Source organism: Culex quinquefasciatus, chromosome 2, assembly GCF_015732765.1.
Source record: "Culex quinquefasciatus strain JHB chromosome 2, VPISU_Cqui_1.0_pri_paternal, whole genome shotgun sequence".
NCBI lineage: Eukaryota > Metazoa > Arthropoda > Insecta > Diptera > Culicidae > Culex > Culex quinquefasciatus.
In genome coordinates, this window is record NC_051862.1 from 112826597 (window position 1) to 112839356 (window position 12760).

The following is a 12760-nucleotide window of genomic DNA, read 5'->3' on the forward strand; positions in this document are numbered from 1 at the left end:
CTTGCTGGTCTGGCACGGTAGGCACTCGCGACAGAACTTGCGGATCTGCTCGTTCATCTTCGGCCAGAAAAATCGCTGCTTGATGGCCGCCAGCGTCTTCTCAAATCCGAAGTGCGCCTTGTCGTGCTCCTGCTGGATGATCTCTCTTCTCTCCTCGGGCATCGGAAACTGCTTCCAAGCGAACCGTGGGTCCTGTTGCCGCGACGAACTCTTGACGTACTTCAGGATCCTTCCGTCAATCACTCGGTAATCCGCGTACTCCGTCGGATTGGACGCGATCTTTGTAGTGAGCTCCTCGTAGTCCGGATCGATCTGGGAAACGTTGAGAGACTCGATGGAACGCGACAGGCAGTCCGCGGTGATGTTGCTCTTGCCCTTCCGGTATTCATGTTGGATGTCGTACGACTGAATGCGGAGAGCCCAACGAAGAAGTTTCGAGTTGCCGGACTCCGCCCCAATCTTGAACAACCACAACAAACTGCGCGCGTCAGTGACCACCTTGAAACGTGTCCCCTCGACGTAATGCCGGAAGTTGTCGATCGCTAAGAGTACCCCCAAACATTCCTTCTCAACAGCCGAGTATATTTTCTGCGTACTGCTCAGCTTCTTGCTGAAATACGCGATAATTCGTGTTTCCCCTTCTTGTTCCTGGACCAACGCGGCTCCTACGGCGTTGTCCGAAGCGTCCGATTCGATCGTGAACGGTTTGGTGAAGTCCGGATTGGCCAGAATCGGCGCGGACGTCAGAACCGACTTCAGCTCGTTGAAACCTTTCTCCGCTTCTTCAGACCACGTAAACTTCTTCTTGTCCTTTTTCAGAAGATCCGTGATCGGCGCCGTAATGCGGCTGTACCCCTCGATAAACCTCTGGTAGAAGCCCGCGAGGCCCATGAGTCGCCGGATGTCCTTCACGCTCTTCGGCCGAGCGTAATCCAGGATCGGTTGGATCCGCGACTGGTCAATGCACACGCCTCGTTCCGTCAGCAGATAGCTCAGGTACATAACCTGCTTCCTGCAGAAACGGGACTTCTCAAGAGAGATCGTGAGACCGCCGTTGCGTAACCGTTCGGCCACGATTCCGCAGATGCTGTTCCAGATCCTCTGTCGCGATCACTATGTCGTCGAGATAGACGAAGACCTGCGGCTGAAGGTCGAAACCTAGTACCTTGTTCATACGCCGGCACATAGTGAACGGTGCGTAGGTCAGACCAAACGGGCAAACCTTAAACCGGAACAACCCCTTGGATGTCCGAAAAGCCGTGAAATTCCTACTCTCCTCCATCAACGGAATCTGGAAGTAAGCGTCCTTCAAATCAATAATCGAAAAGTACTTCGCGCGGCCCAGCCGGTGAAAAATATCCTGCATATTTTGCATCGGATACGCGTCCTTGACCATCATCGCGTTGATCCGCCGTGAATCCAGACAAACCCTGATCCCTCCACTGGAATCCACTCGGAGTAACACTCCTCGCTGGCGTCGAGTTCCTTGAACCGCTCGATCTCCGCGTCGATCTCTTTCTGGATGATAGGCGAGCACTTGTAGACGGGCTGGTTCCTCGGCTTTGCTTCCTCCTTCAGGATGATCTCGTGCTGGATCAGATGTGTGCGTCCTAGCTTCCCGGGCGCGGTGAACTCGAACACTTTGACGACTTCGATCAGTTCCGCCCGCTCTTCCGGCGTCAGCTCGTGTTCCGTCTCGATGCTCTCGGGAGCTGGTTCGCCAAGCGTGTCGAACGCTGGAATGTCCAGAGTATCGTCTGGTTCTTTCTCGGCAGCTCACCAGACGGTTCGATGTTAAAACAGAGTTGCGTTTCGGTCACGATGTCCAGCGTTTCGATGGACTCTGGTCCGTTGCCAACGTCGATCATCGGCTGGACCCTAAAGCTCTCCCAAAAGTCGGCACCTAGAATAAGCGACCTGGAAATCTGCAGGACAATAATCGTATGGATAATTCGCGTGATGTTCTTGTAGGTAAACGGAATGTTCAAAAAGCCTAAACATTTGTACTCCGTGCCATCTGCCGTGCTGACTTTCACCGCTGCGGGCTGGATCTTCAGGCCGTATTGCTCAGCTAAGCTCGGCGAGTTGATCACGCTGATTCCAGCGCCCGAATCCTGCAGCGCTTCCATCTCGAGGTCGAATATCTTCACGCGGATGTGTGGACATTTGGTCACACTCACGCGGATGTGGTGTACTCTTAAAAGTGGGTCAAATTCAGTAGGATTTGTTCTTGCGTTGGGAATCAATTCAGGATTGCTAGGATTCCATTTCTTGCACCCCGAAATTAGTTTCTCTGATTGTTCCGGCTGCTGAACTGGAAGTTTCTTGTCGCGCATCTTTCGCAACACGTGATAGTTCGGCCTAGGTTTCCGATCACCTTGGGACGCGAACACTCTCTCCAGATGTGGCCCTCCTCCAGACAGTTCCAGCACTTCACAACGCCGGATGGTTCACCATTTCCGCCGTTACTTAGGTTGTGTCGTAGCTGTCTTTGGTGGTTTGGGTTCACCTGATTCCGTTCCGTCCTCTGATGCTGCGGGGGTTGCTGCCGGAACACGTTTTCTCGCTCTCCTTCTTGCTCGGGTTGTTCTCGCCGTCTAGCCGTGTACCGGTTGTCTCTCGCCTGACGGGTTCGTACCACGTTTACATCCGCCGACGCCTCAGAATCGTTCTCGCTCTCTTCAACGTCCACGTTGTTCACCATCCTTTGGTGAGCTATTTCCCCGGAAGGATTCAAGCTCGTGTCCACAGCGTCGATCCGTTGACACGCTTCTGTCAAATCTTTCAGAGACTTGATTTGCGTTCCAGGTGCGATTTTTGTCCGGTAATGCGAGTGCATGTTCTGCCAGAGCGTCTGAAACTTGCTGTGAGTTGAAAGCGGCTTTGACAACGGCTTGTTAAGCCTTTCGATGTCCGAAGCTCGATGAACTTCTCGTTCCGGTGTTGTTTTCGCCCTTGGATTCTGCTTCGAATACCTTGTTCCTGGTTTGGATTCCCAAATCGAATCCTGACCAGCTTCTCGAATGTCTCCCAATTGTCCATCTCATCGACAAACGTGAAGAACCAATCCAAGGCTGTCTCATCAAGAAACATGTGAGCATGTCGGAAGATCTGTTCTTGAGAAACTCCCTCGCGTCTGGAAATTGTGTCCAATTTATACAGAAAATCTTCGATGCTCATGGACCTGTTGTCCCCAGAGAACCTCAACCTCCACTTCTCAATCCGGTACAGAAGATCTCGGTCATCCAAACGCTCAGCGTGTCGTCTACGCCCACGCGAGCCGTAACTGAGAAGCGAGGACAGCTCGTCATCGTCATTTCGGTTCTTGCCTGTTTGCCCACGTTGATAAGAATCTTTTGCCGTGTCCTTGTCACGTTTCCTCGATTCAAAGTCCTCGTCGTCATCACTCGAGTCTGTGATTGCGACCGGAGAAAACAAACCGCTGCGGCGGACTCGCAATTTCGGTTTCTCCTTCGGAATCGACCCGGTTGGATTCCCGAGGGCATTTCCGTTGCTGCCTTGAGATTGGTTTAGCTGAGATTTTTGCTGCTCGGCCATACCCGTGACCGTTACGGTCAATCCGGACAACATCCGTTCCAGATGCGCAAGGCGTCTATCCATGTCCCTGTCTTCATTTCCGGTTTCTCCACCGTTACCTCCCTTGCCACCGTTGTTGTGGTTTCCCGGCGTAAGTGGTGTACCGTATCCGCTTCCCGGTGCTGTAGTACCGTTTCCGGGTGTTCCTGAACCGCCGGCGGGGTTACCGTCTGCGCCAACCTCATTCCCTGGATCTGGATTTAGCCCAGGATTCAACCAAAGTTTGAGCTGTCCCTGAGCCGGCGAAGGTGGTTCAATTTCAAATTTTCTCATAATCCCCTCTAGTTCCCTCACCATCTCTCTCCTCCAATAATGCAACAACCGAGCCTCAATTTTTGGGGTTCGACCAGATTTGAGCCACGCACTGTAAATCAACGCGACATGTTTCTTAATTCCCTCAATTTCTTGACCAATCATGTAGTGGGAATGGTAATTTTGCCAGTTTTTAACGTATTTTTTTAACAGTGTTCTCAAAAGTGTTTGTTTGCCTACAAAATCAAGAGCGTCATTCTCTTGTGTCAGCTGATTGCGGATCCCTAGCTCATAATCAACTTGCTCTGCATTCAAATATTCTGCACATGGAAGCCGAGCCATTTTGAAAATATTATTACTTAAATAGAATGGTGCAGTAAAAAAAATATATTCTTTAAATCTACAAATTTCTAAAGCTACAAAATTATTAAAAATACAAAAACGGGAAGAATTGATGAAACCAAATAAATATGCCTCAAAACTCCAGAAAAATCTAAAACTACAAATTATTTACAAGAAAAAATTTACGAAAAAGTTCATCAAATTGCGAGTACTCAAAAAAAATCAACCAAAAGAAAAACATCCAGAAAAAAATCAATTCGCTTAAAAAAAATTACGTGCCAAATCTTTTTGGGCGCCAAATGTAACCGGAGGCGGTCGGTCGGATCGCATTGGCGTAATTAAACGAATGGCTTAAGTGCCACTCCCAAAGGGAGACCATTCATCATGTGCTGCTTTGCCCAGCTATGAGACCCTGCCACAGGGCGGGTGTATCCTTGATGCCAAAATTTGCGAATGAGAACGATCCGACTCATCCGAGAACTCGGCGGTTAGCCGAGGCGCTACAAACGGAAGAAAAAGATCGCAAACTCAAAAAAAATACCTCAGATCTAGAAAACAAAAGATTGTACTTGCCCCGTTCTTATCATCACAGGTAGAAAATCTCCCCAATCAAATTTCCTCAGAACGCTTCAGAAGCCAGAATGGCGGAACCCAACATAAAACTACCGCGAAAGTCGTGAAAAGATGCCTCAGAAAACATAAGAAAAAACCACAAATTTACTCCAGAAACTCATAAAAATCGTATATTCAGGTTTGCATAATTTATTCAATACAAAAAAAAACTTCGGGCCCTACGAGATTCGATCCGCAGATCTTTAGCATGCTAGTCCTACACGATACCTCGGTACCACTCGATTTTTCCTGTCTCTCTACCTGTTCATTATCGTTGGCTGGGGGGGGCGAAATTCATTCGGGTGATCGCTATTATTCACTGGGGTGTTTTGCGATCACGCAACATAACATGGGGGTTTCTTATAATGCCCACGGGGTTGGCCAACGATCGATCATGCGCATGTCGGGGGAAAAAGTTCGTACTTACACTACCATGGTTTTACGTGTGTTGGTTGGCGATCCGGCGATCAGGTGGTGGCGCGCTTACAGCTTCGGCTACGGCGAGATGGTTCCGCCGGTGGCTAACAGCAGACGGGTTGGCACTATCGGCGTGCGTTCGGCATCACTTCCGGTGTGCGGGGGCGCACAGGTGTGCAGCTACGAGGCTGCGATGTTGGCGTCGGTTGCGACGACGGCGCGGATGCGCGCGGGAACTTGGCGGTGTACCTAGGCCTCCACGAGGCCGTTCCGGTTCGGTCGGTTGGTGGTCGAGGGTTCGACCGCGGCGTGTGTTGACGGACGCCGCCCAGCTCGTGTGTTGACGGACGAGCTGCCTGGGGGTTCACCCCGGAACTTCGACCCCTTGGTGGAGTCCGAAAGCGCTGGGTTGTCGGTTGGAGTGGTCGCTCTGCTACGGATGATGCCGGTTGCCACCTGTGCCGAGAATATCGCCCAACCAATTCCCCACAAATGAGCCAACGCACTTCGGTAACATTAATTAGCTACGTTACTTGGAGTGTCGGGTCCGGTGGTTTAGTGGTTAGCGTGGTAGCCTCTAAATCCCAGTATGGCCTGGGTTCAATCCCAGACGGACTCGGTGGCATTTTTCGAGACGAGATTTGCTCAGTAGAGGTGCAATTAGAACAACTTCGGTTCTCTAGAACTCGAGCAACATTACAATTGCAATAATTGCACGAGTTTAGCCGAAGCATCTCTTAAGAATTTGCAATCTCTGACTGCCGTTCGAGTCAAAAAAGTGCTCTTGTCGCAAACTTTAGCATCTGAAGATTCTTCCCTCTTGTGCGGATCTCATAACAGGTCAAGGCAAAGTATTTTGAAAGTCTCCCATAAGGGGTGGCGCTCAACCCATGACATAATTAGGTCGAGGTGTAGCGCGAGAAGATAAGCCAAAAATAATTATGGCACGCAAAAATTTTGGCGAATTCATCTTTTCTGTCTGCCGTTCTTACGGAAGAGGGTTGTACTGATGGTACTGCTACACAGTGGCGGGTCCCGATCGACCCATGGACCTATTGGGCCGTCTGCACTGCACTGCTCGTTGGCAAGTGGATGAAACAGAACACAAACCACGCTGGCATCCGGACCGAACCCATCCCAGCTTGATAACTGCACAGGCGCATCCTCCGCTGCTTCCCAATCCCAGCTCCTATGCGAGGTTAGCCTCGATCCTAGTGCTCCACTTCTGAAGCTCTTCGCCGGAAACTCCACCGTTAGAAAGCTATTCGGCGATTCCGTCATCACAACTCCAAAAACGCAACGAAGGACAGGCCTGAGAAGGGGAGGTGGTCCAAGCCTTCCGGAGACGACCGCGGCCCGTGGCACGCTGTCGAATACGGCGGTGCCAAAGAGAGCTTCGTTGGCAAATTCCGGAACCGGGTTTCTGACCAAGAAGGAAGCCGGAGTCGTGGGGTGCGTGAATTCCGGCAATTGAATGACGTGTCGAAGCTTCCGCGTAGGATTGAGACTGTAAAGAATGGAATAGGTTCAGGGGCGTCAATATCGGATGGCAGCGTGATTCTTCCTTCGCTGTTCCACACCACCGTTGTCGCGCACACCACACGGTTTTCGCTCGCGACTTTCCCAGTCCTGGTGGGGTTTGTGCTTGCCAGTCTGCTTGTGGTGGATCAGCGACGAGGACACCCTGTCGTCCATAGAAGTTTCTTGGTGCGCTGGGGGAAAAGAACGGATTGATCCGTATTCCAGAAGTCATCTGGTGCCGTCGACGATGTTCACAAAATTTAATCTGATTTTAGAAATGACATTTGTAAACGTCAAAAGCAGAAGGGTTGCCAAATTCAATCAATTTTTTCGAGTTTTTCGCTTTGACGTTTCCAGTTCCAAAGGAACCGGAGGGGTAAGCCGATTTGGTGCCCACTTTTTGGAGGCGAGTGGCTTATCGTGTCGTCGGTAGGTCAGTGACTGGTCCTTCAGATGTGCCAAATACAGTCTGAGGTTCAGGGTTGTTACGGACGGCGCGGATCGCGCGGATGGCGCGTATCGCGCGGATCTGGCGCGGATTTGCTGGCTAATTTTGCTCAGGCGCGGATTTCGCGCGGATAGCAATTTTGATAAACAAAATAATTGAGAACGATAGAATTTCTTTCAAATTACAAAGGAAAATATTATTAGGAATTAAATAAATTCAATCTTTTTCGTTGAGTGCGAAAACATCAATTTCTAAGAAGTTGTTAATGAAGAAAATTTTCTTCTAAAAATTATTGATTGTTTTTTTTTTTATACGAAACTTTGAAATAATCTTCAAGGAGCGATTTTTTTAATGTATTGAGAGTTGTTATATTAATTTAACATAACATTACAACTCATTACGAAACTCTGAAATATATGTTCAAGGAGCGATCTTTAAATTAATGAGATATTTTGTTAGTTTATTAGCTACTTTTCGACTATTTTACTATTAAACAAATTGAAACACACTCATTTATAGCCATTTTAAAATTATAACATTCTCCAACTTGCATGCAAGTCAAATTCAATGGCTATAAATACCAATCAAATTTATCAAATTAAGATACATTCAAAAAAATAGTGGACAAAGTAAAGAAGAATTTTTAAAAATTGAAACATATGAAACAGATTTTTTGAATGTTAACAATTTTCAATTTTATTAAAAAAATTTAAATTTTTAAATATGTTGGTTTAAATTGAAAAAATAAAATTCTGTTGCCACTCTGAATCAGGTAGAATTGATTCTACTCCCAATTAACACAACATGACGAAATCCACTTAGAAATCTGCTAAAATCTCCGTCTAAAAGCGAAATGTAATGTTAAAATTAAAAATAAGAAATCTGGAATTCAACAATTTGAAATAAAAAGAAACATTCATAATTTGAAATTATCAAAACTTACAGACTCAAAAATCCTGAAAAAGTACGTATTATTAAATTGAAAAATTACGAAAGCATTGCAATTGATTTTTTTGTTAATTTTTATTTTTTTTAAGAAAGTTTTTAAGTTATCAAATTATTAAATTATTAAATTAATGAATTATTAAATTAATGAATTATTAAATTAATTAATTATTAAATTATTAAATAATTTAATTTTTAAATAAATAAATAATTTAATTTTTAAATAAATAAATAATTAAATTATTAAATAATTAAATAATTAAATTATTGAATTATTAAATTATTAAATTATTAAAATATTAAATAATTAAATAATTAAATTATTAAAAAATTAAATAATTAAATTATTAAATTATTAAATTATTAAATTATTAAATTATTAAATTTTTAAATTATTAAATTATTAAATTATTAAATTATTAAATTATTAAATTATGAAATTATGAAATTATGAAATTATGAAATTATGAAATTATGAAATTATGAAATTATTAAATTATTAAATTATTAAATTATTAAATTATTAAATTATTAAATTATTAAATTATTAAATTATTAAATTATTAAATTATTAAATTATTAAATTATTAAATTATTAAATTATTAAATTATTAAATTATTAAATTATTAAATTATTAAATTATTAAATTATTAAATTATTAAATTATTAAATTATTAAATTATTAAATTATTAAATTATTAAATTATTAAATTATTAAATTATTAAATTATTATTATTAAATTATTAAATTATTAAATTATTAAATTATTAAATTATTAAATTATTAAATTATTAAATTATTAAATTATTAAATTATTAAATTATTAAATTATTAAATTATTAAATTATTAAATTATTAAATTATTAAATTATTAAATTATTAAATTATTAAATTATTAAATTATTAAATTATTAAATTATTAAATTATTAAATTATTAAATTATTAAATTATTAAATTATTAAATTATTAAATTATTAAATTATTAAATTATTAAATTATTAAATTATTAAATTATTAAATTATTAAATTATTAAATTATTGAATTATTAAACAAATGCCGTTTTTTTAGTTCGGTTCATTTTCGGAGTCATATTTTTGATTAGAAAAATTTAGAGAAGAAAATAATAGAAATCTCGTGTTTCGATTTTCCAGAGTAAAGTTTTGGCGAGAAAGTTGTAAATCCCTAGATTTTATAAATTGGTGATTTATTTTATGGTTTTAATTTTTTCAAATTTTCGAATCTAGATTTTTTTCCTGAATTTGTTTTTAAAGCAACGATATTAAATGTGTTGCAAAAAATGCTAATATTGTTTCAGAAATGGCAAAAATGGTTCCATTTCCACTGATTCCACTGATCAACGGTACTGATCCAAATGCCTTCTGTATTATTCTTTTTTCGTTTAAAATTTCATGCATTATGTTACTCTCTTCTTTGTTTGTCGCGATTTTTTTTTATATGGCGCGGATTTCGCGCGGATTGGGTTTTGGGGTCGGCGCGGATCTGGCGCGGATTTTTTCTCGACCTTTTCGTAACAACCCTGGAGGTTCTGGTAAATGTTTGATTCGCGCTGACTGTTCCGTAAGGCGTACGATGGGCGGCTTCATTGGGTCAAAACAGAACATGCTGTCTAGGATTTCAGGAGTTGATGATGGCTGCGATGTGGTGGCGTTCAGAGGTGGGATGATTGGCGTTTTTTTCTTTCTGGTAGGGGTTGATGGTTTCCCCTTTCCGGAAGTTAATGAAGTTTGGATTCGATGTAGTTGGAGGTTGGCCAGAAAATTCGACCCTTGCCTGGTGTAGAAGTTCCTTGTCGAATAATTTGGTTGACGAATGAGTAAAAAAGTTGCTGCTACTTGCGTTGTCCTGGTCGAATTGATTGTCCTTTAAGTTAAAATGTGGCGTACTTGGGTTTCGGCTTGCGTCAGAGTTGCCGTTGGTCTGATGCTGTTGCCGACGAAGATGTTGATGTGATTGTTGTTGCTGCTGGTGTTGCTGTTGCCGGCGTTACTGACGATGTTGTTGTTGCTGATGCTGCATTTGTTGACGATGTTTTCGGTTGCGGCGACGTGCTTTTTCGGCTTCTTTTTCCTGAAGACGGTGAGTCCGCTGTCTGGCGTCGAAGTCGGTCCAGTCTGGCTTCCAGATTTTTTTTGCTGCCGATAAGTCGCCAGCCAGATTCGATTTCAATTTCAGGAGATTCCAGTACGGGTTGTTCGTTTAATTCTTCTGCAAGTGATTTTTGCCGGACTTCAATTTCTTTGTCTTGCAGTTTATTGATGGATGAAGTGAGGGCCCTCACTTCATCGTGGACTGCTAGAATTATGTCCGAAGGACATTTTTATGCTGAGACAATTGTTTTAACTCCCATGCTCGAGGAAAAGGTGGAACTCCAACTTTGAACAGCTATATCTCGGCTCCCTGTGGACGGATTTTCGATATCTAAACAGCAAAAGATGCGGACAAATCTCTAGATAATGTTGCTTTTTTGAAAAGTCAAAAATAGAGGCGTTTACCCTAAGTTATACCCGAAACCATAGGAGCAACTTTTTTTCAGCCCTCTTTACTAAATGTTTTACATGCAGATATAAATATTCAATGATAATCTATGTCAAATCCATGCCAGAATGATAGATAATGCTCATTTATTATACTCAAGACCATTTTCGGTCCAATGTGCCCACTTTGGAACCGGTCCCAGGTACTCCGGTGAAACCCGGATTACGCTATATTGTGGAGCATTTTCGGGAATATTTTGGTCAAGGCAACATGCATAATACAGTTCATCATTTTCAAAATCAAGCTCATTGGTGATACCCAAGTCCATTTTTGGACCAATCTGGCCACTTTGAAACCGGTCCCGGGGTCTCCGGTAAAACCCAGAATATGGCAAATTACGGGATTATTGGAGGACAATTTTTGACAGGGCAATATGGATGTCAAAGATCATTATTTGCAAAATCAAGCTCATCCATGAACCCCAAAACCACTTTTGGACCAATCTGGCCACTTTGTGACCGGTTCTCGGTACTCCGGTGAAACCCGGAATATGGCAAATTACGGGATTATTTCTGAATAATTCTTGAAATGGTAATATGGATGTCAAAGATTATCATTTGCAAAATAAAGCTCATCCATGATCCTCAAAACCACTTTTGGACCAATCTGGCCACTTTGGGATCGGTTCCCGGTACTCCGGTGAAACCCGGAATAAGGCAAATTACGGGATTATTTCTGAATAATTTTTGACAAGGCAATATGGATGCAAAAGACCATCATTTGCAAAATCAAGCTCATCCATGAACCCCAAAACCACGTTTGGACCAATCTGGCCACTTTAGGACCGGTTCCCGGTGCTCCGGTGAAACCCGTAATATGGCAAATTACGGGCCTATTTCTGAATAATTTTTGACAAGGCAATATCAATGTCAAAGATTATCATTTGCAAAATCAAGCTCATCCATGAAATCCCAAAACCACTTTTGGACCAATCTGGCCACTTTGGGACCGGTTCCCGGTACTCCGGTGAAACCCGGAATTTGGCAAATTACGGGATTATTTCTGAATAATTCTTGAAATGGCAATATCAATGTCAAAGATTATCATTTGCAAAATCAAGCTCATCCATGATCCTCAAAACCACTTTTGGACCAATCTGGCCACTTTGGAACCGGTTCCCGGTACTCCGGTGAAACCCGGAATAAGGCAAATTACGGGATTATTTCTGAATAATTTTTGACAAGGCAATATGGATGCAAAAGACCATCATTTGCAAAATCAAGCTCATCCATGAACCCCAAAACCACGTTTGGACCAATCTGGCCACTTTAGGACCGGTTCCCGGTGCTCCGGTGAAACCCGGAATATGGCAAATTACGGGATTATTTCTGAATAATTCTTGAAATGACAATATCAATGTCAAAGATAATCATTTGCAAAATCAAGCTCATCCACGATCCCCAAAACCACTTTTGGACATATCTGGCCACTTTTGGACCGGTTTACGGTACTCCTGTGAAACCCGGAATAAGGCAATTTACGGGATTATTTCTGAATAATTTTACACAGAGCATTATGGATTTCAGAGTTCATCATATTCAAAATTTAGCTCATCCATGATCTCCTAAACCACTTTTAAAACAAACTGGCCACTTCAGGACCGGTTTCCGGTACTCCAGTGAAAACCGGATTATGGCAAATTACGGGATTGTTGCAATTTTTGATCAGCCAATTTGAGTTTACAAGTTCATCATATTTCATTTTGACATCCACATTGGCTAGTAATTTTTTTTTGCTGAAAGAGCTCCGTTATTTGAAAAAAATCTTGGTATTGCCGCAGTCATCTGCCAAAACAGCCATATCGAAAAAAATAGAAATTGCATTCGTGGTTGAGATTGATCTTGAAAACTATACATTTTGACATCCATATTGTCCTGTCAAAAATTATTCAAAAATAATCCACTAATTTGCCATATTCCGGGTTTCACCGGAATGCCGGGAACCGAAACCGGTTTGGGGATCATGGATGAGCTTAATTTTGATTATGATTAACTATGACATCCATATTGCCCTGTCAAAAATTGACCTGTAATAATCCCGTAATTTGCCTTATTCCGGGTTTCAGT

The 12760-nt window shown here is 42.3% G+C and overlaps 2 protein-coding genes across 3 annotated transcripts in view; one reads left to right on the forward strand and one right to left on the reverse strand.

The window, feature by feature from the left end:
• The window catches only part of LOC6045799 (myosin light chain kinase, smooth muscle), a 184963-nt gene that overhangs the window by 52646 nt on the left and 119557 nt on the right, over nucleotides 1–12760 (forward strand). The window lies entirely within an intron of this gene.
• Nucleotides 6493–6926, reverse strand: LOC119766650. Its single transcript, XM_038251770.1, has 2 exons — nucleotides 6801–6926; nucleotides 6493–6727 (listed from the first exon to the last, which is right to left on the reverse strand). The coding sequence occupies exons 1-2, from the start codon at nucleotides 6913–6915 to the stop codon at nucleotides 6501–6503; spliced, it is 342 nt and encodes a 113-aa protein (XP_038107698.1). The 5' UTR covers nucleotides 6916–6926; the 3' UTR covers nucleotides 6493–6500.

Excerpts from the sequence above, each read along its gene's own strand:
- LOC119766650 (XM_038251770.1), bottom strand. The coding sequence starts at position 6,915 with ATGGACGACAGGGTGTCCTCGTCGCTGATCCACCACAAGCAGACTGGC. Across the intron at positions 6,728-6,800 it reads TGGTGTGCGCGACAACGGTG|TCTCAATCCTACGCGGAAGC; the intron begins GTGTGGAACAGC and ends CATTCTTTACAG.